This window comes from Glycine soja, chromosome 12 (genome assembly GCF_004193775.1).
Source record: "Glycine soja cultivar W05 chromosome 12, ASM419377v2, whole genome shotgun sequence".
In the NCBI taxonomy this organism is placed as follows: domain Eukaryota; kingdom Viridiplantae; phylum Streptophyta; class Magnoliopsida; order Fabales; family Fabaceae; genus Glycine; species Glycine soja.
In genome coordinates this window covers 39,386,530-39,414,350 of record NC_041013.1, presented here as the reverse complement: position 1 = coordinate 39,414,350, position 27,821 = coordinate 39,386,530, and the positions used below count along the sequence as shown (strand labels likewise).

General features: G+C 32.8%; 2 protein-coding genes across 3 annotated transcripts; both read left to right on the top strand.

Annotated features, from left to right (window-relative positions):
- The first annotated feature begins 12,802 nt into the window (after positions 1-12,802).
- LOC114379604 (transcription factor LHW-like) lies at positions 12,803-20,797 on the top strand. Of its 2 annotated transcripts, XR_003659540.1 has the most exons (11): positions 12,803-13,757; positions 14,785-14,994; positions 15,104-15,185; positions 15,315-15,356; positions 15,452-15,511; positions 16,139-17,968; positions 18,075-18,176; positions 18,458-18,598; positions 18,683-18,808; positions 19,753-20,018; positions 20,576-20,797. XR_003659540.1 is itself a non-coding variant. In XM_028338292.1 (10 exons), exons 1-10 carry the CDS (start codon positions 13,663-13,665, stop codon positions 19,921-19,923), a joined length of 2,859 nt encoding a protein of 952 aa, XP_028194093.1. In that variant the 5' UTR covers positions 12,803-13,662; the 3' UTR covers positions 19,924-20,473. The 2 variants fall into 2 exon arrangements, 1 of the variants encoding a protein (XP_028194093.1); XM_028338292.1 differs by lacking the exon at positions 20,576-20,797 and having other exon boundaries at positions 19,753-20,473.
- Positions 20,798-25,315: 4,518 nt separating this feature from the next.
- LOC114378024 (aluminum-activated malate transporter 2-like) lies at positions 25,316-27,431 on the top strand. Its single transcript, XM_028336529.1, has 6 exons — positions 25,316-25,735; positions 25,851-25,997; positions 26,085-26,357; positions 26,484-26,590; positions 26,684-26,824; positions 26,911-27,431. The coding sequence occupies exons 1-6, from the start codon at positions 25,438-25,440 to the stop codon at positions 27,325-27,327; spliced, it is 1,383 nt and encodes a 460-aa protein (XP_028192330.1). The 5' UTR covers positions 25,316-25,437; the 3' UTR covers positions 27,328-27,431.
- Positions 27,432-27,821: the final 390 nt, after the last annotated feature.

Genomic DNA, 27,821 nt, shown 5'->3' with positions numbered 1-27,821 from the left:
TCACCCGTAACAACCATCTCTTGTTCCTTCTCATCCCTCAATATTTGATCTTTCCTGAAACAACAGAATCCATGGCCTCAATAGATTGGTGTTGAAACGAAATTTGAGCCATGTCAACTCTATGGCAAGAATCCAACTTCTTAGTACACTTGGCTGGTGGGGCTCATCCTCTTCAACATCATCAATCTCCATAGGGTGCTTACCATTCTCGGAAAACAATCTCGGAACAACACAAGAACGACCGTCCAAAATTTCTCCGCCACAGAGAAGAACGATCCAGGAACGCCACAACCTTCAATCCACCACAGCAAAATCAAGAGTCTGTTCAAACAAAATTGATGAAATTCGATTCAATTCCCACTTTTTGCCTCCTTTTTCCATTCAAACCAATCACCCAAATAAATCCCCAAACTCACTTTTTTTTTTTCATTTTTCTCATGGTATAACAAAGACGAAACCTTTGATTATAGGGAAAAACGAAAAATGTCTCTCGTGTTACTCAAGATTAAATACGTGAATAATTTTAAAAGAGGATCAAAATTGAAATTAAAAATAAATAAGAAGACCAAAGTTTTTAATATTCATTTTGACTTCAAAGTTTACTTTAAAGGATTTTTTTACGTAAATTATTGTTTGAATTTTTACTTTTTTTAATTAGATAGACTTAATTTAAATATTTAAGGGGTAAAGACTGATTGCGTGTGCGCTCATCAAGTCATTAAGAGTGTGTTCAATAAACCTAACTCATAAGCTAGTCGATAATTTATAAGATTACTAAAAGCTTATAAACTTGAAACTAAGAACTGAAAGCTTTATAAACCAACTAATTGAACTGCAAATGTTGTGAGATTAACTAAAAAGTTAGTTAACAAATATAAAATAACATAAAAGAATAATATATATATATATATATATATATATATATATATATATATATTTCAAAATTTGATTTTAATTCAAATAAATTTTCATCTTAAAAATTAGAAAAGTAATTTTAAATTTTGTTATATAGGAATTATGAAGATTTGAAGATTTTAACCATTTATTAATTTTGAAAGTGATAGACAATTGTAGTTGTTCTATATATATATATATATAAAAGACAATTGTAGTTGTTTTGTTTTTTTGTCATGTATTTTGTTCTTTTTCACCAAAAGTAATATAATTTAATTAAATTAATGTAAATTCACCAGTTATTTAATCTTAAATTGAAATCAATGTTTTTTTTAAAAAAAAATTAACATAGTTGCTTTAAAAGCCCAGCATTCCTCTCCTATTATATTACATATCCATTCTGCTAATAACTTTTAAGTAACAAAATATGTTTACGTCAAGTAAGAGTCGTATGAGATTAATAAATTAACGGTATTAACAATAATATCATTTTAAAATGTTATATTAATTTAATATCCTTGAATATTAATTAAAGTTAAAAATTAAAGGTGAAAACAAACTATTTGCCTTCGTTTTGTGTAAATGGCAGTTTAAAAGATCTCAACCCTCCATGTTAAACATTTATGTCGTAAAAATAATTTGATGGAACGTAAAAAAGAAGGGAAAAAATTGATCTTTATTGCGAAACTTATTTGGTTGGATAAACATTAGCCATGTAGTTTTCTATTGAAAGATGATAAAAAAGATCGTCATTCATTTTAAATATTTCACCAAGATTTTTCATTTTTTTTCTTTATCTCTCTCTTTATATCTCATCCTAAATCTTATCTTACCTATATTTTTATTTCTTTTCTCTTTTCTCTTGAAGTGTATGATACCATATTAGATATTTGTCAAACATTTTTCAACGGATATATTGAGAATTTGATTCATTTGCACATTGGTGATTGGCAATTGGCATTAAGCCATAGTCAAGATTCTCATGCTTATTTGTCCCATTGTGGGCTTATCCCCTTCTCTTCGGCGTAGTGACTTTTTCTTGTGCCCTTTCCGTCCCATCATCATTCCTCATCAAAATCATTTGAGGTAGCTTTTGTTATTTTGTATGGTGTAGTGAGGCACATAGCCCACCTTGCAAAAATAAAAAAAAGGCCCTTCTATTCATATCCCCATTTTTCGCACCATTCACCACATAATTGCAAATTATAATCCTTGCAAAATCCTAATGAGAGATCTTTTTGTCCATTTTTTCTTTCTCTTTCCTTTCCCTTCTTATCATTTTGTATGTAGGATATGAAGAAATTTCGGCTTCTGGTTAACCTCGTAGGGACGCTGCTCCGTTTAGCTTTAATTTGGACACTTTCTCGTCCACCCTTTCTAGGTTTCTTTGGTCATTACTCTCATATTCTTGATGATTTTGGGTCCACCTTTGGTATTGTACATCATTATAAGTATAGAAAAAGAAAATATGCTCCGGATACAGTAGAGAAGTTTGGAGTTCATGTGATTTGTGCACAAATTTTAAAATAAACCAGCATAGTTTTCTTTTAATAATAAACACTTGCACCTAATTACTACTTGTGGTATGTAGCTAGCGAAATTTCATGTAAAATCTAAGCAAGCACTATTACCAAAAATAGTTTAGATCATCGTTTAATAAGCAAAATGTGTTGAGAAAATACACTAAAAAATGTTTATATTGATTAGCTCTTACCCATACATTGTAATCATCACGAAGATTTGCAAAATGAAATTCCTTTCTCTGCCTCACCGCTAGCTAGCTCGCATGTCTTTTCTTTTCTTTGTTTTCAAAACACGTGAGACGTCACATCCTTCATTATTTGCTAATATTTGTATTGTAAAGTTAATGCCTCTTATTTAATATATCTGATTTATTTTATAAAATTAATACTGCATATAAAATTAAAACGATTACCCCTTGAATTTAGCTTTGTCCAAAATATGGAAGAATGAGCTTGTCCCATCCTTTTCAATGTATGATAACACCAAAAATGCAGCAGATCGAGTCACATACGTGGTTGGAGTTTTAAAATTAATAATTATTAACAATTAATTTGTTTAATAATGAGCTGTAAACCCTATCCCGATATGAAAGACCATTGTATTCTACACAATTCCACTAAAAACTCTATAATTCAAACACCAAAACAAGTCAAAAAGTGCCTCAATTTCCTAAGCATTAATTACTATGTGACTGCTACGGGTATGTCAAACTATAAAGGTAAGTCAATTGCCCTACTATCTAATAGGTCTGCTCGTACCCCCATGTCTCAGTACATCCTTTTATGCATTTAGATGTAAATGGAAACAAAGATCCATGCAGATTCTCAAATTCTCCTTTTACATCTTTCTCTGTATTTATATACTTCCCTACTTCTGTTCTATTATGAGATGTAATTTGGTTAGAGAAGAATTTGCATAAAAATGAAAATTGTTTTTATTTATAGTAATTTTGAGTTTATATACACATTCATAAATGTGTTAAGTTGATCATGATTAACTGCAAAAATATGATTAAAATATATATATCAAGTGAGCTCAAGCAATGAGTTAGAGGTCATCAAGTTTTACATTGGGCAAATAAAGAAACAAAAGTGTATATCATATTTGGCATGCATGTGATGTGTGAACCTATTAAAGAGGGTGTAGATTAGACTAGCAAGTATCAAGCTTCAAAGATGTATCGTCTAAAAGATTCAAACCAATTGGATTCAATTCCTCTATACTTCTATATACATTTGTTTGTTTCTACTTATCTGACATGAGATTTTATAGTTTTCTAAATCATAAGTTGAAGCTTTAGGTTAGACCAATTTGGGAAGTATCGTATATTACTTTTCATAAGTTAAAAAATGAATATTATGAATTTCTTATTGGGCAACAATTGTATGAAATGCATAAAGAATTATAAATTCTGCAAATCTACAAAGTAGTTTAAGAAAAGATAAAATGAGATGTAAGTAAATTTGATTGATTGAAATTATAAAATTATTTTAATAAAAAAAGTCTAGTAATCCTAACAAGGCTGACCTATTTAACAACAATATATTTTAATAAAAATATTATTATTAATATGATATATAATCATAATTATTTTAATGAAATTACAAAATTAGTTTAATGGTACGACGATTTGAATAGTTTTAATATTTGAAGCAGGTTAAATCCTATAAGGATAGATGAATAATAAAAATATGAATTATTTTATTTTTTGTGAGGCTTAAAAGATTTTTTATAGTCCGTAATATGTAATATTTGTAGACAAATTTTGATCCTACCTAATAGTTTAAAATTATCTTATTATTTTTAGTAAAAAAAAATAGCTTTGTAAAGAAAAAAAACAAAATAGGAATGCAACAAAACTAATTTATGATAACATAGGAATAATTTTATTATTATATAATAATTTCTACGCACTTTTTAATATGAAAGAGATCTTAAAACAAGTTAATGGACCAATTCAAACTTATATAAAGATGACTCGAACTTAAAACTAAGTTTGTGAGGAATAACAAATTTAAACTTAAACCTTAAAAATATAAAATAAGTTATAACTTGACCAACCTATTTTTACATATAAGTGAAAAAAACTTTAAAAAAATATCATCTATACATATGAAGTTGTTTGATCAATAATTTCTTTCTCATAATTATTTTACTCTGTTTCCGAAATTATTATTATATTGTTCAAATGAGACAATTATTAGTCTATGTTTGTTTCAGTATATTTTACTTCAAACATTTAAAACTTTGAGGATTTATTATTTTGATAACAACTTTTTTTTCTTTAGTGATATTCATATGCAGTTAAATTAATATAATATGCTTAAAATTTTATAGGTTATACAATACAAATAAGATTTAAATATATTTTTAATTCTTAAAAATATAATTTTATTTGATTTTGATTTCTTAAAAAATAAATAATTTTGATCGATTTTTATAATTTCAAATTTTTGAGACAATTCTTATTATCACTTGGTGAAGATGTGAGATATATTTAATTATGTTACATTAATAATCTGTTATTCCAAATGTGATATAACATGACTCACTCGATATGGTACATTATATATGATGAAGTGAAGAAAAAGTATATTTTAAAAATTTAGAATTTTAAAAAATAAAATTAATATATTTTAAAGTATTAAAATTATACAAAATTATATTCGTAGGATTAAAAATATACTTTATTCTGAAAATAAAATAAAAGTAACATTTTATAGATTGATTCATTTCTTGAGAACCTTTGTGAATAGGAATCTATTTTTTTCCTGGTTCCCCACAAAATTACTTTACCTTACCCTACAGTTAGGTGAAATAACAAAAGTAACAAAGGAACCACATAAAGACATGCGTACTCGTGTCTCCAACAAGTGCTCCATCTTTTTATGCCTTTTACTTGTTTGTTTATTTGTCACACACAACATGAAAGATAGAGCTGTGACCAACCAATCATCCACAATACCATTTTCATTACCACCTGTTGCTTGGTCTACACATGGCACTTTTTTTTATTAACCAGACGGCTTATTAAAAAATTTAAATCCATCATGAGAACCTCTCCTACGTGACCACATAACCTAAGGTTGGATATTCTATGATGGTAGTTAGTTTAAGATTCATAATTAGTGATAATTTTGAACGACCAAAGGATATAAAAAAATAAAAGTATTCACAACCGCTCAAGAAAGTTAATTAAGTGTCTCAATTAGCAAATTAAAGACACTTTATGCATTAAGAAAATGAAAAAAAGCTTGGGACAATGACTGGGATGTCAGCCAACCAGAGTCACACAAGACCAAATAAAAAAATTGCACTAGGGTCTGTTACCGAAAATAAAGAAGAAAGCACTAGGGACAGGAAAAGAATAAAAACCCTGAACAATAATTATATATAATACAATTAAAACTAGAGAGACATTTTAATTTATTTCGATTATCTTAAATTTGATATTTAGAAAAAATAAAGAAGACTAGAAAAGTGTTTCTTCTTCTGGGTTCTATATAGACACCATGAACCAAGAACAAAAAGTTGTTCATCAACATACGAAATGTATTTTACTTTTTTTTTTTCTTTCTAATGTTATCCTATGCTTTGAACTCTTCAGTCCCAGGATAGGTTCATAGGTACATCATGCACGTACTTGATTACAGGCAGAGGAATGCACACAATTTAACAAATATAGTAACAATGGTTTCTTTGAAAAGAAGAAAGAGCACAACTACCCATCTTTAAATATAAAAAACAATAGAAATTTACGAAGTACTAAGAATAGTTATTACTGTGAGGATTAAAATATACTAGTACATAGGAGCATGTTCTTAAAAAACATGAGATACCAATACAGTTGTGATTCCGAAATCGAGAGAGAATGATAGTTTTTTTAACACCGAAAGACCATGATACTGTCAAGTGTCAAGTACCTACTGTTAGGATAACAATGTAGGCATCAAAACATTCTAGTGTAAATATTAAGGTAAGAACAGATATGATATCCGAAATGCTTTCAAAATCTCCTGTTGAAATTCTAGAAATATATAAAGATAAAAAAGAGAAGAGAAGAGAAATTCTGGGGACCTCGGTGCAAAGTGCAAAGTGCAAACTGAAAGTGACGTACACTTTAAGGTACGAAAAATAAGAAAAATAAATCTTAAGGCGTTCAACTCACTTTACTTTTTAAGAAAGAGATAATGTCGATGTGTGTAATTATTGTTATTATTAAATATCAGTTTCTTCCTTCAAAAAAATTACCAGTTTCCTTGATTTCTCTATAGTCTTTTCTCTCTCTAAAATAATCTATACTCTATTGAATTGTGTTCATAACTTGTTAAAAACTTTTTTAGCCCAAAATAAATTTTAACCATTAGATTATAAAAAAAATTGATGGTTAAAATTAAAACTTCAATTTTTAATACACCATATTTCTTTTTCACAATTTATTTAAATAATTACTTTTTAAATTAATCACTTATAAAATCTGAAATTCAAACCCTTATAGCCTTATATGTTACCATTAACCTTATAGCCACTTTGGTGCAACACCTTTTCCTTCCCTAAAAGTTATCACCCTTTACTCATAAGTCAAATTTCCAACATGTTTTTTGCCTTAATGTTGACTTGACGCTTTTCCCGAAGTCTGCACTCTTTCTAGTGATCTATACTGTGAGCATTCTACAGTCTCATATATCTGCCATTCCTTCGACCATCGTTAGCAACTTTCTTCCCCAAGCCTTCCTATGCTTCCTCCATACCTCCGCCAATCTCCGCCCCCCATTCCACCCCTTCGTCACTCGTTATTGAGCTTCCCTCTCACTACTACAAAAACACATTCAATATCGGGTAAAAAAGTCTGTTACCATCAATTTTGAACCCGTATTTTATTTGCCGACATTAAAATTCAACATTGGTTCTTAAAACCGATGTCATGTGCACAGTCGATTGTAGGAAAATCAATGTTGTTATATAATCGTGGTGATATTTTTATTAGATTTTTACATCGATTTTGGTCTGAATTGATGTTGAAAGTAACTTTTCAACATCATTTTTTATCAAAGCCTTGAATACAAGATTTCTTCCTAGATCGGTTTAAACTAAACCGATGTAAATTGTTTGTTCTTTTAAAATGCTTTTTTGTATTTTTACAATAAATCCAACCTGCAATTCAAATTATAACCAAACCCAAGCAGTTTTAATAATACAATATATATTTATATTGGAATTTCTAATACATTTACAAATAGTTTTATGTTAACAATTGATGCAAATCATGTTTTACAATTATAGTCCAAATTAAAAATTTGCTAAAATGCAAGTTAAACTATTTTAAACATTCAATGCTTTATTTCTAAGTCCTAAAAAATATCTTGCCTACCATACCATTTGCGAATTGCTTTAACTTCACTCAATTCCAATGTCGTTCAATCCCTAAAACTCTACAACATATAATAATCATAAGTTAATTTACATTATATAATTGAAAGTGTATTAAATTAATGAAACTTTTCCAATTAAACAACTGTAGTACCTTATATAATCTAAATGGATGCTACACAATGGCTCAATTTTCTCTTCGCTAAATTAACCCTGAGATCAGCAAATGCAATTCACAATTAGAGTCACCAACAAGTAAGTGAAGCATAAATTGATTTTACTCCATCCTTCATAAAAAACTTTCAACATTATAGAGGCATTGAGTGAAAGATATTATTGCTTCATGTTTTCTTTTGAATAAAAATTATGATTAGGAGAAAAAATATGTATACTACATCCTTTCAACATCTTTACTAGCAAGATTCAACTGAACCAAATTTAATTTACAGCAAGACAAGATTCAAATAAAACAGCTACATATCAACAAAGTAAAGTTCTTAATGCCGAGGTTCCATAAAACTTCATAGACGATATTTAATTAATGAGTAAGAGTGTATGAGTGAAACTGAATTTGATTGATAAACAAAATTGTGATTAAGTTTTAACATGCGCAAGGCAACTAATTTTAATAATCTTATGATCTTCATCAAAGATTGCATCAAGATGAGAATCTATTACAACTTATACGGCAAACACAAACACTAGGATAGGCTAAAGATGAATTGAAGTAGGAAGTTAGTGGAAAACGAAGTTCTGAGAAGAAAAAAAGTGACAATTAAGAATATAATATGTATGAATGAGGAGCTTATAACTTTATTCAATAAGGTATGCAAATAGAATATGGAACAATTCTTTTCACTGAACTTCTTAGTTACAATAATAGTTTAACTCCTTGGGAACCACCCCTGGTTAAAAAGAATGTAAAGAATTACTTTCAATTAGCTGATAAAAAGAAAGACTTACGAATTTTATACGGTTTAGACCAAAGGTCTATGTCAAACAAGTACATCTTTCCCTATTTGCTATTTTCTGTAAAGAGAAGCTGATCATAATATAATTAATAATAAGTACAATTAGCATTCCAAAATTGAAAATAACATTTGAATCTACTATACTTGATTAATGGAAAGATTATGAACAATATAAGTACCAGATATAGAGGCACTAGGGCAAACAATTAAACCATCACTAATAGAGCATGAACAGGCAGGCTATTAACCCAGGATATAGATGAAGTTGATACCAATTTAAACCAATATACCCCTATCCTTCATATATGGGGCTACCCCCGTGAACACTAACTATGTAAAGATTGCAGGAAGCAACATTGAGGTGTAGCAAATTCTTTAATCATGAGAGTGAAAGAGAGATAGAAAGATTTAGAGCATGTTTGGATCTAAGGCTAGAAGTGCTTTTAAGAGCTTATTTACTGAAAAATGGTCTATATTTCTAGTAGAAAAGATGTCAAAAGTACTTATGGCTTGTATCCAAACAGACCCTTAGACTTAATTAAAATCATTCTACCAAATTTCGTACCCCATTGTCCAGAGGCTCTTCGCTATGCGAAGGTATGAGGGAGGGATGTTGTACGCAGCCTTATCCTTGCATATGCAAAGAGGCTGTTTCCGGATTCGAACCCATGACCAACAAGTCACCAAGGCACAACTTTACCGTTGCACCAGGGCTCGCCCTCAAACTCAAAGAAATACATAAAATAGTAATAATAATATACTCACAACACAACTTCATTTAAATGTAGGCAGAATAATCATGATACAACCAAATAATTGGGAGGAAAAATACATAAAAAAAAAGAAGAAAGAACAAGAATAACCTTCTGTCAAAGGGACCAATAGGTAGAAAGGATGGCTACAACATTTGATCAAATGAGAAAAAATGATTGCAATATAAGCCCTACAACAAATTGCCAACAACTAAATTAAAGAACAAATTATCTCACTAAAAAAACAAAGAACGAAAATACATATAGATTTACCCTAAAGTCAGATATCAAGAAATTTTCCCTAAAGTTAGTGAACTATCTTTCTAATATGTAGTCTCTCGAATGATTAGCTAAAGTCAGTGTAGGTATATCACTGATAATATCCTATTTCCTTACCGACAAAACCCATCATCTATTGCTTATGTGAAGTTACAAAACTAGACCAAGTAATCTAGACATTCAAAGTAGTGAATCACAGAAGAGCAAGGGTAAGGACATTCAAAGTTCAAACCTGGTACTTGTAGTGCCAACGTGTACCACACAAGCAATGTCACTCCAAACGACCTAGAGGCCTTCATGTTCCCCTCTCCCGCGGTCAATCGTATACTGTTCTTCCACCCTCTGAATAAGCACGAGATAATCTCTCAAATAGTGCAATTTCACCGCCCCAGATACACCTAGAAAACCTTCTTGTTCTAACTTATTAAACTTGGACATGTCTTTCAATATCCCAACCCAACCACTCCCGGTACGTGCTTAGATACAATTTTGATGTTCAGTCCCTTCCAGGTATCAACTTGCTCTAGTGCTTTTTTCACCCGCCACACCTGGGGTTGTGCCAAGAGTTGTGCTCTTGGCATCTGGTGCCACTTTGATGAGTTGATTTACGTTAGGCAACAATTTCCTTTTATTTTTCCTCCTGCATTCTACCTTTTCCTTCCCCTTATGTTGTACAAATGACTGCTTCTGTATCTCCTCCCTTTCCTTTCTTCTTTGGCTATCCCTTCGCTTCAGAATAACCAAGTCACAAACCCTTCCTCACCTTTGGAAAATGCCCCATAAATATGAGACTCTCGATTCCCCCGGGAACCTTGAAAAGAAGAAAGTAGTTTCATCACTCTTCACAACCTTATTTCTTCTTTGACTGTGATAAATTTTCCTCCCATCTCTCCAAACCTCCCACCCCTGAATTCCTAGGAATCGCCTCTCATCTCCCTTCCCTTTTCCCCTCGAGTATGCGACTGCGCTGTACAAGTATTTTGAATATACTCATGGTTGTTTTAGAACTTTATAAAAAACTGTTATCTTTTTTTTTTCAAGTTTCAAAATTAATAATAAAATTTACATCTATTATTAATAATACTAAGAGTAACTAGAAACAAAAAATTTCCTAAAAAAAACTAGAAACAAAAAATATGTCCGCAAAAGGCTCATTTAAGTTAAAATAAGTACTTTGATATATATTAATTACTCACGAAAAAAGGATTATAATTTTCTTTTTGATGTAAGGATTAGAATTTTTAGAATACGACAGAATTATAACCTTAACATATATTAAGAAGATTGGGTATAATTTGCCCGAAAATAATTTTCCGTAGTCTCATCTGGTATTTTTGATATAGTGAACTTATTTATCTTTACATACAAGCTGCCACCTTTTGAATTATTATTTGCAGACACCATTTTTGGAGGTGGGAAATTCAGGCAGCTTGTCGAGTTTGGTTCCTTTCTAGATTAAGGTCACCACTGTTGTCCAATTCAAATCCCATCAAATAAATTGACCTTTCTTTCCAATATGATTGGTAGAAAAATGTTCAAATATTATTTACTAGTTACCTACTATTAATAATGTACGTTTATAACAGTTTACTTTGAAGATTTTTAATTATTTTTTTAAAGTAACGAAGAACTAAATATGGATCATCCTAGCAATATGACCTTTGGCTGGAGCATAAATAATACTAACAGAGGATTTCTTTGTTGCTTTCATTTTTCTTTTGTGAGTGCCATTTTTTCTTTTCAGTCTTTGGAGTGGTCCTTGATTGTTACGCTTCAAGATGATGATGATCATGATGAACTATCTATACAACCCAGGCCAACTTAACTTTCAAGTTATCCAAGAGACATCTGTAATTAGACGAGTTTTTTTCTTTCTCTTTCAGTTAAAATGTGGACTTAATTATTATTTTTTGTTTGAAATAAAATGTAAACACATCAGTGTCATGCCGGCTACCTTTTCATTACTTTAATTTCTCATTAATTTTTAAAATTATCGTGACAATTAAAATTTTATCCTAAAGTTCTTTTTGCCAGGTTAGTTAATTAATACAACCAGATGAAACATTAATTAGCACATATCGATTATGACTTCTGTAAAAAGGGAATTCAGAGTCGGGGAAAAATTCAAATATTCACGATAGTGATTTTGATGAATACTAATATTTTTTACTTCAACAGGATAAACAAATGATTATTTATGACCAACCAGTTTATAAAATCTTCAATATAAACATATACTATTAAAATAATTTTACATGCAAGTGATCCCATGAGATGGATTTCAACCAATGATAATTATGAAAGGCACCAACAGGTAATATAACAACGGAGAAATTTAGACCCTAAAATTAATTCCAAATATATTTCAAATTTAAGAAATAAAAAAGCAAACATTAATTAACTTTTAATTTTGTCATAATCATTTACTTACATTTCCATGTTAAAAGATAAAAGGAGTTCTTTTTTTATGGACCACATAAATCCTGTTCATTTTTATCTGAATATTTAAAGTAATTATGTATTTAAAACTAGAAATCAAGACTTTAATTAGGTTGTAACAATTTTATACTAATTGATTTATGTGATTGATAATAAGAGAAGTTAGAATTAATTACACACATTAAAACTTTGGTTAATAGAGACAAGTGAAAATAGTTTTGTGCTACTATTTCCAAATTCTAACTACAACAAATTTATAGTTGTTTCAACTATCCACCCCATAAGTTTGTTCGGTTGGGGCAGCGCAAGGAGCTCTTTTTCACATAATGATTTTCCCACCTCAATCATCAATCATGTCCAATGAGTATTCAAGTTCTCCACAAACAGTGTACTCCTTCCAAAAAAAAACTCAACCAAACCAAACCATACACTGTATAGTTGCAAAATTGTAGTGTACTGTAATGTAATTTCACCCATGTTATTGACGTAACCATGATGTCAACCCGCACTAGTCCATGAATCATTCCACTATACTCTCTCCCCAAGTCCCAACCTCACTGTCACAGAAACACATTTCTCTCTCTCTCTCTGACTCACCAAACAAAACAACACAAAACGAAACACATTTCTCTCTCTAGACTCTATCTGTATCTGACTCCCGACACTGTTTCAGAACCCGACAAAAGCAAAGCAACCTCTCTGCCTCCTCCCTTCTCACTCTCACCCCCAGTGGCTCTCCCCGTAAATATAACCCAAAAGTTTTCCTCTTTATGAAAGCACACCACACATACGTCCACCACTTCCATTTATTTTTCTCGCAAATGGAAAGCCACAAGAGAGAATGATATCGCAGTTCCGCAGGTTCAGCTTGAACACGACCTCACCTTAAGCCACCTCTTTCCCTTTTCCTTCTTCAAGCGAGTCCAAACACACCCCACTATCAGAATCAGACACACACACACACACACACCCACACACTCTCTCAAATGGTGAAGATGATGATTCTCTACAAGCTCGAAGCTCGTGGCATAATTTAGACACTTTTTTTTTAAGTCTTCACCTTTGCTCTCTCCCTCCCTCTCTCTCTCTCTCTCTCTCTCTCTCTCTCTCTTTTCTCTCTCTAGATTACTTTCTTTCCCTTTTTCTTTCTCTCTCTCTTTACAACTTCCTCTGCTGGAGGAGGATGGCATGCCGGAAAGTGGTCGCCGGGAACTTGGATCCGCGGAGAAAGAGAAGTGGGGGGTTCAGAACGAAACAGGCGGGGAGAGGATCGTGCCGTGGTAGTTAGGACTCGGAATCCAAACTCGCCGGAAAATGCTTCTTCTCCGGCTTTGAAACATACCCTTTTGCGTTTTTTCTGTTCGTGCATGCTCTTGTTCTTCCATTAGGTCGGATAAAATAAAACAAGTAACAAATTCGCGCTTGGTTTTGGGATGGGGTTTATGTTGAAAGAAGCTTTGAGGACTCTCTGTGGTCGGAATCAGTGGTCTTATGCTGTGTTCTGGAAGATCGGTTGCCACAATTCCAAGTAAATTGCTTCTTTATATATATATATATATATATATAGTTTTTACTTTCTGCATGCACCAAACTTTGGTTTTGGTTCTAGGAATTTACGAGAAAGGTGAATACTATGTTTTTGTTTGTTTCATCTTGTATTGTGTTGTTTGTTGCTGTTTTTTGTGTGTACCATGTGTGTTTTTTCTTCGTGGTTACATGAGCTTGATGGTAAAGTAAGTAAACCTGGGATGGAGTGAAAGTTTTGTATAAAAATTACGTTTTTCGAGTTTCCCAATCAACTTTGGTAAAGTATTTATTGTTATACGTTTGCTTTTCGTGTTTGTACAGATGTACTTTCTCAGGACAACGTGGGGGGGTCTCATACGAATTTCATGTTCATATTAGATTCTGTTTCTGGGGTCGATTTGCTTCCTAAGATATGATGGACATGTTGGGGTCTTAATTATGGGTCACTGCTTCCTTTTATTTGATTCGTATTCGTGTTCTGCAATATACTCTTTTCTAGTTTGGAACTTTGTGCCTTGATTGTTTCTGTTTTGTCTTCAAGAATCTTTGTTTTTATATATAAAATTTTTATTTATTAAAGAAGTTTATTTGCCATTGGTTTGCCAGGTGCACTATCTATTGGATTTATGGTCTGCGATTCTGTAAACGAATCTGCTAATTCGGAATTTGTCTTTGTTTTGATTCTGTTTGGCCTTATTTATTTCTCCACTGATAAAAAAAAGCTTTTTAATTTTTATCAGCTAATGAGAGGTTTATCTGCCCATCAATCTTTGTCATGCAAACAACTTATGGATTAGATTAAAAGAATCCACTCTATTTCCTTGTTTTGGTCTTCTCAGCCTTTTCTATTTTTTGACTAAATATTATAAAGTATCTTTGTTGCTTGTCTATTAATCTCAGCAACCAAAATGCAGTTTGAATTATTAAACTTTTGACTTTATGCTGATTAAATGTCTCTGTTTCTTCACCCCCTAAAAAAATCTTTGTTTGAGTTAGTTGAGTTAATAGAGTGTGGTTTGGTTTGGCAGGCTATTAATTTGGGAAGAATGCTATTATGAACCTTTACCATGCCCTCCGCACATGTTTGGGATGCCTGATTTACCTTACCAAAATGGGGAAGGATGCTGGTTTTCTTTAGAGTATCGGTCATCGCAGCTTGGGATTCAAGAGGATGACCAAGTCTCTTCTTTGATTAACAAAATGACAGTAAACAATTCAGTTATCATTGCAGGTGAAGGGTAGGTGCTTTCTGTTTTATTCTATCTGCACATTTAATTCAGACATAAATTTGAAGTGATTTTTTTGTTGTTCCCGATTCAAGTGCTGTTTTTTTTTTCCGTTATTCAGTATAGTTGGACGGGCTGCATTTACAGGCAGCCATCAGTGGATTCTTTTGAACAATTTCACTAAAGATGCATATCCTCCACAGGTATGAAGTTGATTATCAGCTGCTAGTGGTAGTGTAAATATGCTTTTTTTTTCTTTCTAGAAAAGTTTAAAGACTTGGAGTATATATATTTGTGAACTTCGTTTTGATTTCTTTGTGCTATCTTTTTAGGTATATGCTGAGGTACATCACCAATTTTCAGCTGGAATACAGGTTTGTGATTTTCATTATGCTTTGTGTTCTGTTATAAAAAAGGCTTTTTATTGCTGTTTCATGATACCTGATACCGTATCATATTGTTTTTGCAGACAGTAGCAGTTATTCCTGTGCTTCCTCATGGGGTTGTTCAACTTGGTTCTTTCTTTCCTGTAAGTCCTTTTCTTTTGTTCTGCAATTCTGAAAAGATATAATGTACATAATATCTCCAATGATTTTATCATGCTAGAGAACAGAATTATGGTGAGAGGACTTAATATCTCACTTTGTAAATGTATGGATCAAGATTTAAGAGTGAAATTCCTGGTTAACTTAAGAACTTAAAAGTTGCACAGCACTCAGGGATCACAGAAATAGATCCATTGTATAAATTTAGGATATCTAGCCTTGAAAGTTGGCACATTGACAAGTGAGTTCTTTCAATCATGTAAATCCCTGTTGTCATATAATTCACTCTCTCGATCTAAATTCTACATGACCTGAGTGAGTGATATTCTTCCTTGAATCCTTGATCACAATTTGCATCTGTGATTAGTGTGTTGGAATACTAGTGTGAGGTGAAGTTCCACATCGGTTATGAATGGGATTCAAATGCAAGCAGTTTGAAGCTTGCTAGAGATTTTTGTTCTGTTTTGTCATTGAGTTTTACAGATGGAGCATTGCTAGTTTATATTAGTTTTCTCTAGTTTGCATTCTAGTGATTGTGCCATCATTTGAGAAGCTTTCCTGTCTGCTGTTCCAATGTCCCTTGACTAATGCACCAATACTTGATGATACAGATAATTGAGAATATGGGATTTGTGAAAGATGTGAAGAGCTTGATCTTGCAATTGGGATGTGTTTCTGGCGCCCTTCTATCTGCAGACTATTCAGAAAAACTTTCTAATGAAAGACTTGCTGGACCTCCTATTGCTGGTGTACCTGTGTCTGTCGATCGACCTGTCATTACCTCAAACTGTCCTCCCTCAGTAACTACTGGCTCCAATCAGCAAAATAATTCATCTCATGCTTCAATGCCTTGTCCTCTAATGGAAGACACAAATACTTGCCAGGGTTCTGCATTGACACCCCTAACCCGTAAACTGAGCCAGATATCCAATAAACCTTGCCAACCAAAGGTTATTCGAATGAGTAAAACAAGCTTTGCTAGCCAACAAGAGAATAGAGCTGTCGAAGCTGAAGTAATACCCTCAGATCTTGATTCATGCCTGCAGCAGCATTCTGTTTCATATAATGCAAGATCTGCATTCAGTAACATAACTGGTTTGGGGTCTCTTGGTCAATCTGGTCTAAGTGTTGATAATCTTGCATTAATGGAGCAACAAATCTTATCAGGCATTGGGAATCGAGATAATGTTAACCCTTGTGTAAATGCCTCAAGTTCCTTGAACATGTCTCAACTAAAAACAGATGGAGACCATCTACTTGGCCACAATATGAGTTTTGACAGTACTTCACTAGTGGGAGGAGTCCCACTACATGGTGGGATGAGTACTCTTTTGAGTTCAACTCTGATTACTAGTTCTGGTTCAAAATCTCCCCGAGCATCCACAGCTGTTTTATCTGGAGTAGGAGTTGGGATTGGACCTCAAAATTGTGTTTCTTCAACTAAAGCAAGGGTTTGTTCTTTGGCAAATTTGACTAGTCAACCAGGCACCTTCCCCAAGCATGTAGAAGGTTCTGATCAGAAGATTCTCCCTGTAGATTTAAAGTGTGCTTCAACAAATCAAAAGATAGACTATGATATGCTTCAGGCCCCTAATCTCCCTTCTTTCCAAGTTGAGGAACATGTGCCCATTAATAGTCAAATCCCTGGTTTTGCCCACGATTGCCTTCTTAAAGATGGTAGTAGTCAATCTATGATGACAATGGATCCTAAACACAAACTAGATTGTGCTAAACCTCCATCGGGTGATGACTTGTTCGATGTTTTAGGGGTGGATTTGAAAAACCAATTGCTGAATGGAAACTGGGATAATCTCTTTACTTATGAATCAGATGCTAATGCAGAAAATATGGACAAAAAGATAGCACCTATGAACATGCAAGGTGCAACAACTAATCCTGATATTTATTCGGTTAAAGAAGCAATATCAGACTGCGGCATCTTTTCTGGGATGGGAACAGACCACCTCTTGGATGCCGTGGTCTCCAAAGCCAAATCTGTTGTGAAACAGGATTCTGATGACATGTCTTGCAGGACAACATTGACAAGGAATAGTACTTCCTCTGTTCCTTCTCCTGCACGGAGGACGGTAGTGTCTGGTCATTTCCAAGGGGGATTATTTGATTTGCCTAAGAATGATGGTAAAACAGGTGCCACAGAAACTAGTTTTCTTAGGTCTGGATGTAACAAGGATGATGCTGGAAACTGTTCTCAAACTAGTTCTGTTTATGGCTCTCAACTTAGTTCATGGGTTGAGAATAGTGGGAGTGTGAAATGTGAGAATAGTGCTTCAACTAGATACTCAAAGAGGCCAGATGAAGCTTGCAAGCCAAATCGTAAAAGGCTTAAACCTGGAGAGAATCCCAGGCCTCGACCGAAAGATCGTCAAATGATTCAAGATCGAGTGAAAGAGTTACGAGAAATTGTGCCAAACGGAGCAAAAGTATTTCCTTGTTTATTCTTTCATTCCTAATTTTTTGGTAATTTAAATATCTTGTTCTGTCACTGAGTTGTTTTTTTTTCTTTGATCTCTTTTTATGACTTGACAGTGTAGCATAGATGCACTTTTGGAACGGACCATTAAGCATATGCTTTTCTTACAAAGTGTGACAAAGCATGCTGACAAGCTGAAACAAACAGGGGAGTCTAAGGTATGGGACAGTATCCACTATTCACTCCCGTGCCTTCTACCTTAGGCAGTTGATCTAGTATATGGTAATATTTATGGTAGCTGAAACAAACAGGGGAGTCTAAGGTATGGGACAGTATTCACTATTCACTCCCGTGCCTTCTACCTTAGGCAGTTGATCTAGTATATGGTAATATTTATGGTAGCTCAAATCAAATATCTACTAAAACCATGATGCAATAAATATTTGAGGAATTGTTAATAATGAAAGAAATGATGATCCCTTTTTCATTAAATATGCAGATTATTAATAAGGAAGGTGGGCTGCTTTTGAAAGACAACTTTGAGGGTGGGGCTACATGGGCATATGAAGTTGGCTCACAATCAATGGTTTGCCCTATTGTAGTTGAGGATCTGAATCCACCTCGTCAGATGCTAGTGGAGGTAGTGGATGCTTTTTAAACTTCTTTTGGCCCTAATATATTTCTTTATCACCTCTATAATATGTTTGTTTGGTTATTCTGACAGATGCTTTGTGAGGAACGAGGTTTCTTTTTGGAAATAGCTGACTTAATCAGAGGATTAGGTTTAACCATCTTAAAGGGGGTAATGGAAGCTCACAATGACAAAATCTGGGCGCGCTTTGCTGTTGAGGTAGTAATACTCCAGATAGGGACATATCATAACTTCATACATAGGGAATGAATTACTCATGTTATAAGTCTCAGTATCTGACTTATGTTGCCTTCAACACCTAAGCATTTTCTCAGCATAGAGAGAAATAGTGAGTATAGCTTATAAAGTCCTGTACCTGAACTTATCTCTGCATTGAGTAGAAACAATGATATGTCTAGCAGGCATCTTTGTATGTAGAAATGTTTTCACTGGTATAGGAATGTAGGATAACTAAAAGCATTGATCTGCAGTTTTGGTATGCATATTCGGCGTTTGTGTTTGGTTCAGTTTATTTTACCCCTCCACAGATGCCTGCCAGAACAGGCGAGCCTTCTAGAATAGGCGAGAACCAAATGGGCTATAGGCTTTGATACCATGATAGATTTCAGCTTAAAACTAATTGGCATGAAGTGAAGTTGTCAAACAAATATATAAGTTGTATCCTGAGAATTAAGGCAGACGATGTGTGACTTCCTAATACTCAAGTATTCAATATGCTTTTTTCAGTACAAAAACAATTTGTATTTTACAAGAAATGGGTATCTTGATTTCCTAGTATTTGAAACTAGAATATATCAAATACCCAAGAAAAAACATTTTGACAAAAAACAGCATCGCGCCAATGTGTTGATACTATGTAGTGACTGAGTTCGTGACGAGAAGCTGAGAAGGTCCCGGATTAAAAAAAGAAAACAACTTGCTGATGTTTGTGCTATTAGAGACTTGGCTTTAAAAGCCTTACTCCAAGGATAATATTTAGTGCTTCATGTTCATCTTGTTAACCATTTTAAATTTCAAAATGCAGTATGAGACATTGCATGCTTTGTTTTCTGTTTGTTGATTTAGATGTTATCTGCATTTTAAAAGCAAAAATTTGATGCATGATGTTAAGGAATCCAATGTAGTATTACTTTCATTTGCAGGCAAACAGGGATTTAACAAGGATGGAAATATTTATGTCACTAGTTCGTCTTTTGGAGAAAACGGTGAAGGGCAACACATCTCCATCCAACGCAATTGATAACATGGTGTATCACTCTTTCCCACAGGCTGCTCAGATACCAGTAACCGGAAGGCCTAGTAGTTTGCAGTGAACCCACCTGTTACATGTTTTCGTAGTAGGATGTGTTGAGAGCAAGTCCGGTATGCGCTTGCGATGACTGACATCAAATCCAATCTAAGATTTCAGGTGGTCTTAACATTGTCTTACTGTTTTACATCTCATATCTGAACTCATTTTGAAAGAGAGTGTGTATGAGGTACTAGGAAATCATTCAAGATAAATATGGATTCCTACGTTGTAATTGAATGTTTCCTTCTGTGCCGGCCAACATCATGTATACTGTGTTGGCATTGTCTACTGATATTATATTACTCAACTCTTAGATGACTTGCATCCATTTTTTATAATTGTGTGGAGTTATTACCAAAGCAGTTGGTCTTATTGTGATTCAGATCAGATGTATAGCTATTGTAGGATATGGAAAGAATGGTCTCGTGCTCATTAGCTTGCTACACATTTTCTTCTGTGCCCCTTTTCTCCAGGCTTTTGAAAGTTTTGTACCATATATATATGTTATATATATTATGTGAATTTGAAAGTTTTGTATCATGTTATATAAATTCTACTTGTGGTTTGTACTTTGTACATTAGTGCAAACATTGCTAAAGAGTATTTAATTGGGATCAAGAATTTCAGCTAAGCGTTTGAGCCATTTGACTTAGTGTTCTGTTATTTTAATGCAGATCCTGGCGTGACGAGATACTTGCACGTCAAGCAATATTTTGTTGTAAATGGCTGAGCTATGAATGAATATCCACTGATTCCATCATTGAAAGTTTTTGACTCCCTAAGCCTGTTTGATTGTAATTGACATCTGGAATCAATTCTCGACTTCTGTCTTCCAAATTATATACGTGCCATGCTTATTTTTGTAGCATTTTTTTAATGCAATCAGGCTTTCTATATATTTAAGGTAATATTTATTATCATTTAAGGTAATATATGCTTTTAAAGAAAGTTAATTACACAATTATTTGTCTGGGTAGTGCATATTTCTTAAGAAAAATAGTAATTACATAAACTATTATGGCGAAATAATTTTCTTTCACAAAAATATCTTTATTTTGAGTTAGAGTGTAGTTATATTTAAATGGGAAATTAAAAAATTAGGGTCTACCCCCTATTAACTCGTTAGGTGAAACTCATGAGTATTTTGTTATACTAATAGCAAACAATAGAAGGTCATGGTTGAACAGCAAACCAGGCGATTAATCAAGAGATTGAGAACTGACAATGTTGGGAACATTTTGAAATTAAGATTTTGAGGAGTACTATAGAAATGTTAATTATGAGGCATCATTTATTTGAATGTGGGACATTACAATAAAAATGGACTTGGAAAGTAGATGACTAGAACACTTCTGTTGTAGGGTGCACGATGTATGTGAATTAATGTTGTATTTTCGACATCATTTTGGGCAAAGATGAGCCATATAACTTCATACCTAGCAAACAGATCTCCATGCAATTGACATGAAGATTCTACACAAGGTACGACCTGGTTATAACGTGTAACTATTTCTGATTTGAAGATATTTGGTTCTATTACGTATGGGCACGTGAGTGACAGTAAACTTGAAGCTTGAGTGAAAAGGTGTATATTTCTAAGGTATACATGAAGAAAAGGGTTACAAATTGTAGTACATGAAAAAGTTGAGCTAATCCAAGATCTTATCAATAGAGATGTTACATTTAATGAAGTGGCAATGATAAATCAAAAGAGAGAATCAATTAGAGATAAAGTAAAGATAAAATCACGGTGCTAAGAAACAAGTGAAGCTAGAGAATGACACTTGAAAGATTTACAAAGAATAAGACATATATATCATCAGCCAAATACTAAAGCTATTGCTCAACTTGAAGCAGAACAAGATAAATAGAGACACTAGCAAAGAAACTAGAGAAGAAGAACCATATATATCATAGTTACCAGCATGGAAGGACGATCGACATATTTGACAATTTAAAAAGATATTTGAATTTTGTTACTTGTGCACTTGACTTATAAGATATTGATCATATATCCTAACATTTTTTTAACTCCCCTATATATTTCAAACATTTGTAATATTAATAATTTTTACAATTCTTAGATTCTACTCAACACAACAAATATTATATTATATTTATCTGAAAAACCGATAAAATAATCACTGACTATTATTCAAATTCCTCTTATTTCGTAATTCAACATAGGTCACTTACTATTTAATGGTAAAATCCTCCCAACATTCTGCTCTAGTGTCAGCTTTGTGTTACTGATATAATTCATATTCTGATATTAATTCATTCAATCCGGGCTACCTATAATTTATAGTAGTTACATACCTCCCAACACTTAACTCCACTCAATCAGCGAGATAATAAATGTTATTATTCTCAGAAGGAAACTATTGCAGCTGTTCTTTTTATTTTATTTTTTTAATTATTAAACTTAACTCTTAAGCACATCTATCCGTTGCTTTAATATTGTTAATGTGGTTCCATTAGTTTTTGTCCGCCAACAATTTAAGCACATCAAACTTCGCAGTTGTTTCTGGTACGCCACTTGAATCACCTGATGGATGTCCACGCATGGCTTTTTTGCTACTAAATGTGATTGCTTATTATTATAAGGCTTTGGCGATTCCTTGCATATACCATTCATTTAATAATGTGCCCTGTGAGTTTTAAAGTACAATTACGTCAAATTAGAAGAAAGTAAATTAATAAACTAATAAAAGGCGTGTCTTAATCAAATCTATCAAACTTAAAGAATTTGTAGCTGATTGGCATAAGTGAGAGGTGGCATATTAGTGCATGTCCTCATCAAATTTATACAACAATATTAGTGCTTCGGTCAAACACAAAGCACGACCGCTTATTATTTTTGCTTAGGAGTTGATGATCCAGAGCCTTTTATTATTATTCTATTTGTTTCTCATTATAAGATTTTTTTAGAATGATAATATAAATAATTAATAAATTTAATATAATTAACAAATTAATTAATTTTGTTAAATAACATGAATTAATTAAAAAAATCTTATAATTAAGAATAGAGAAAATAAAGCCTAATATTGACACGAAAAGAAGATTGTGGCTATGAGGACCTAAATGACAACCTAACCATAACCAATGCATGTTTTATTTTCAGGTGAAAAAATACTTTTAAGAACCCTTTTATGTTTTTATCTATTAAATTTGTATAGAAGATGTTGACAATATTTCTAACTTCAGTCTAAACATACATTTAATTAATTAGTAATTCTGAAGAGACTGCAAATGGTGATGTTAGTGCTTGTAACAAATCCAGGTGCCAAAGAATTAGCAGACCTTCCTTTTTGCATTGAAACGTGGTGATTAATCCTCCTTCCGAACAACGAACATGGCATGGCATTCCACCATTCTTTAGTATAAAAGTATTCACTTCAGTTATTCCATAGTAAAGTTGCAAAATATATATATATATATATATATATATATATCGTGGACTTCTGTGGACGGAACATACCCCGTTTCTCGTTGAGTTGTTGAGAATGCGGTGTCCTCCATTATTCATCCAGAAACCTTTTAATTTTTCGCCTATCTCTTCGATCGAATTATGTAGGACATAAAAATCCAACAAATATTAAATTATTCAGAAAAGAAAAACTTACCAGCGGCTCATCAAATGGTTAAACTAATTAGCAACGGGAATATATGTCATTAAACTCGGTGTGCAACTAGCTCACGATACTATATAAAATTATTAGATTGGAAAATGCTTTAATAAGGTCATGTTTAACTACGAGTGTAGTAGAATGAAATAGAAGAAACGGAATGGAGTGGGATGCAATAACGTATAATATTACTATATCTCAAATTCCTGTGTATATTCTCTACTAATTGATTTACATTCAAGAAAGTTTGGTGGCCGGAAAGTTTTTACATCATGATTTTTAAAAAAATTTGTTGTGAATCATGATTTCCAAGAATATACAAAATACGTTTGATTTGTCTTAATATATTTTTTGAAAAATAAAGATTCTCACATTTAATTATATTATAACTTCCTTTATATATATATATATATATATATATATATATATATATATATATATATATAAATTCTTATAAATATATCCTTCATACAAAAAATGCACCCCAATCACATTATAGAAGCCAATGATTGATTGTTATAGAAAAATAAATGCAAGTGATCTATATCAGATAATAAGGATAATTTCAAATATAGAAATTTAGACAATGAGAAATACCTAAAGTATAGAAATATATAAATTAAAATATACCATAAATACTATTTCAATGAATAAGTTGTAATTAAACAAAAACTTGAATTGACAAGATAATGTGGATGAAAGGCAATGTGAGATTGTGGAGGAGTAACACAGTACATAGTGGAGATTGAAACTTTTGGATAAACAACAGTCTTGTTAATTAGATTCTAGTTTGTAATTGTAAAAAAGGATAATATAGATATTTTGTATAATTAAAATTTTCTTTCCATTCGGAAAACTTGGATCCCGCTCCCCCTAAATATTTTTGCGAGAAAATGAACTTGATTCTCATAAATCATAATTTTTTAGAAATTTTTTTTATTAATCACATTTCAAACGCCAGAATCATAATTTTTGGCTACCAAATGCTCCCTTAGTGACTTAGATGTCAGAGTCTTTGTATGAGACCACCACTTCTACAAAGCAACGCCAACAACTCCAATCCTACTTCACAGCGTCTGTTTGAGTGCCTTGGGTACAAAGAATAAAACAAAAAGATTATAAAATTAACTCAGTGGTGGAAGAGAAAAGAAAAAAGAAAGATGTCATGGATTCAAGTTCTTTCACTAATAAAAACAATAACTAACATTGGACGATAAAAAAAAAAAGAATAATATCATTGCATTTTGTCTCTTTTTTTTCATTAATTCAAAAATATTTTAAGATTTTATTTTTTAATTTTACTTTAGTCAATCAAAATAATTAAACTTATCGTTCCATGGCATTGCACTAAGTAAAAGTGCGTCCTCAAACCAGTAGGCTCGCAGTTGAATTGTATGCATGATACTGCTAGAAAGCCAACCAAAGCACTTATTCAATTTTAGTATATGCAGAATTCTTCGGGGAACCCAAGTATACTTAAAATCCAAACTCGCTACGTCGTCTCCCATTACCTGCGATGCAATGGAAGTGCCCAAAAGTGCTAACAAATAAATAAACTAATTAAGTCACCGCAAGAAACAACAGAGCCAGCAGCAAGTGGAACGCTCTTACTCCAAAAAATAAAATAAAAATCAGTTCATATATTATATATTATACCATAACACTAGTCATAAAACGTCAAACTTTGTCAGAATCATACTGTGTCACTCCCAGGTTGTGTGCTCTACACTACTATAAATAGGACATGAAATAATGGATTAATAGCGTAGTCTTCAAAACATTATCAAAGATCTCCATTTTTGCTCTCAGATTCAAACACACAAATTAACAAGCCCCAAGCCCCACTAGTTGATTTTCTATAAATTTTAAAAGGGGTTGTTCAATTTTCGTTGCCTCAACACGAAATGGCATCCGTAAATGGAAACAATGAAGGAGGAGGTGCTGCAGGTGCCAGAGTCACCAAGTTTTTGCAATGGTTAATGGCCTTGCCTAGCGAGTTTAGTGCTAAGGTAGTGGATGTGATGTCACAAATAAAGAAAGTGGGAAAAGAAGATCCAAGAAGGGTGATTCATGCGTTAAAAGTAGCACTCTCCATCACCTTAGTTTCAGCATTTTACTATGTCAACCCTCTTTATGATGGTTTTGGCTCATCTGCAATGTATGCAGTTTTCACTGTCATTGTTGTCTCAGAGTTCTCCGTAGGCAAGTTCATTTCTTTTTTGTTTAATTTAACAAAAATTTAGCATTAAACAATATTTATATAGAATGTGGAGTTGATTTCTGATTCACGTGCAATTTGGTTTTGTGACACATGCAGGAGCAACACTTGGAAAAGGTTTAAATAGAGGTTTTGCAACGTTTTTGGCTGGTGCTCTTGGGCTTGGATCTTATTACCTGGTGCATTCAATTTCAACAGAACACATAGTGGAGCCCATACTTCTAGGAACCTTAATTTATCTGATAAGTAAATGTCTACATGTCCAATTGAATTTCACTACTTAAGAATCAAGCTAAAAAGCTAGGCAAAATGATAAAATTTAAATTATTGCAGCTGCAGGAATCACATATTTTCGATTTTTACCTCAAATAAAAGCGAGATACGATTACGGGTTGCTGGTGTTTAATTTGACATTCTGTCTGGTGTCTGTGTCAAGCTACAGAGACCACGAGGTACTAGACATTGCATTGAAAAGGGTAATCTCAATTATCTCAGGAGGTTTAATTTCTGTATCAGTCAGCATTTTCGTGTGTCCCATATGGGCCGGTGGTGACCTTCACAATCTAGAATCTAAAAATATTGAAAAACTAGGCAACTTTCTAGAAGGTACATACTTCCAATTTTGTTAATTTGGCGTACTTTAGGAGCATTATTTTTATGGAGTTTTGTATATGAAATAGCTCCAACATTCTATTATAAGTCTCAAAATTGACAAGGCACAGCAAATTGCAGGTTTTGGAGAGGAATATTTCGGGAGATCAGAGGGTGGAGAATCAAACAAATTATTTATTCAAGGATATAAAAGTGTTCTTACTTCAAAACAAGTTGAAGAAACTTTTGTAAGGAGAAGAAGAAACCAAGATTATGTTATAGACTGGCCAAATCACAATGTCCTGTTTCTTAATTCAAAATTATTTATATATTTTTTGCAGGCCAATTTTGCAAGGTGGGAACCGTGCCATGGACGTTTCAGATTTCGTCATCCATGGCAACAATACTTGAAGATTGGAAACTTGTCAAGGCAGTGTGCCTATCGTATTGATGCCCTTAATGGCTTCCTTAATTCTGCCAAGGTACTAATTGGCCACTCATTTTATTGTGTGTATGGAAAATTCTTGGTGAAATGAAATGATTTAATTTTATAATGTTTATGTCACAGACACCATTAGAAATGAGAGGCAAAATACCAGATCCATGCATCAAGATGAGCACAGAAGCAGGAAAGGCTTTAAAGGAATTAGCAATGGCAATCCATAAAATGATTCCACCATCTGCTGCAAACCCTCACATTGCCAAATCTAAGATTGCTGCCACCAACCTTAGGTCCATCATGAAAACAGGATTGTGGGAAGACACAAATCTCTTTGAGGTTATTCCTGTTCTGACTGTGGCTTCCCTATTGCTTCATGTGGTTTCTTGCACTGAGAAACTAGCAGAGTCAATACAAGAATTATCCACCCTAGCAAAATTTAAGAACCAAGACAGTGAATTTGTCCCAAAGAGTCCTCAACAGAAGGAAACTCCACAACCATGTTGTCACAACAGTGGACCACATCATGTTGTTACTATTAATTAACCGAACTTATGCAAATGTATCCCACATAATGGGAATTCCTAACCGCTTATGTTTTACTGACTAATTGGTAAATTAATCAATAAACACAATCGGCCTACCCACAACAGATTAGCAACATCAGGCTAATAATTTTTTGGAACAGGCTAGATTGGGCCAAAATAATTTCTAACCTAAATTTTATTAATTTAACTCATGTTCTATAACAGTTAATCCGGTTAGATAATTACGTTCGATCAATTTTGATGTTCTTAGGGTTGTTTCAAAACTAAAAAAATAAAAATAAAAATATAAAATTCATCAATCCACAGTTAATTGCACACTTTACAGTGTGGAGATTTTTTTTATGTAACCACTCCATACAGAAAAGCCCAAAATCATACGACGGATATGAAAGAGCCCAAATACAAGACTATAAAGTCCAATAAAATTAAACGCCGGCCACTAGACACAGCAGTATGCAATAGTACGCAAAAATACAAAAGTAAAATAAAATA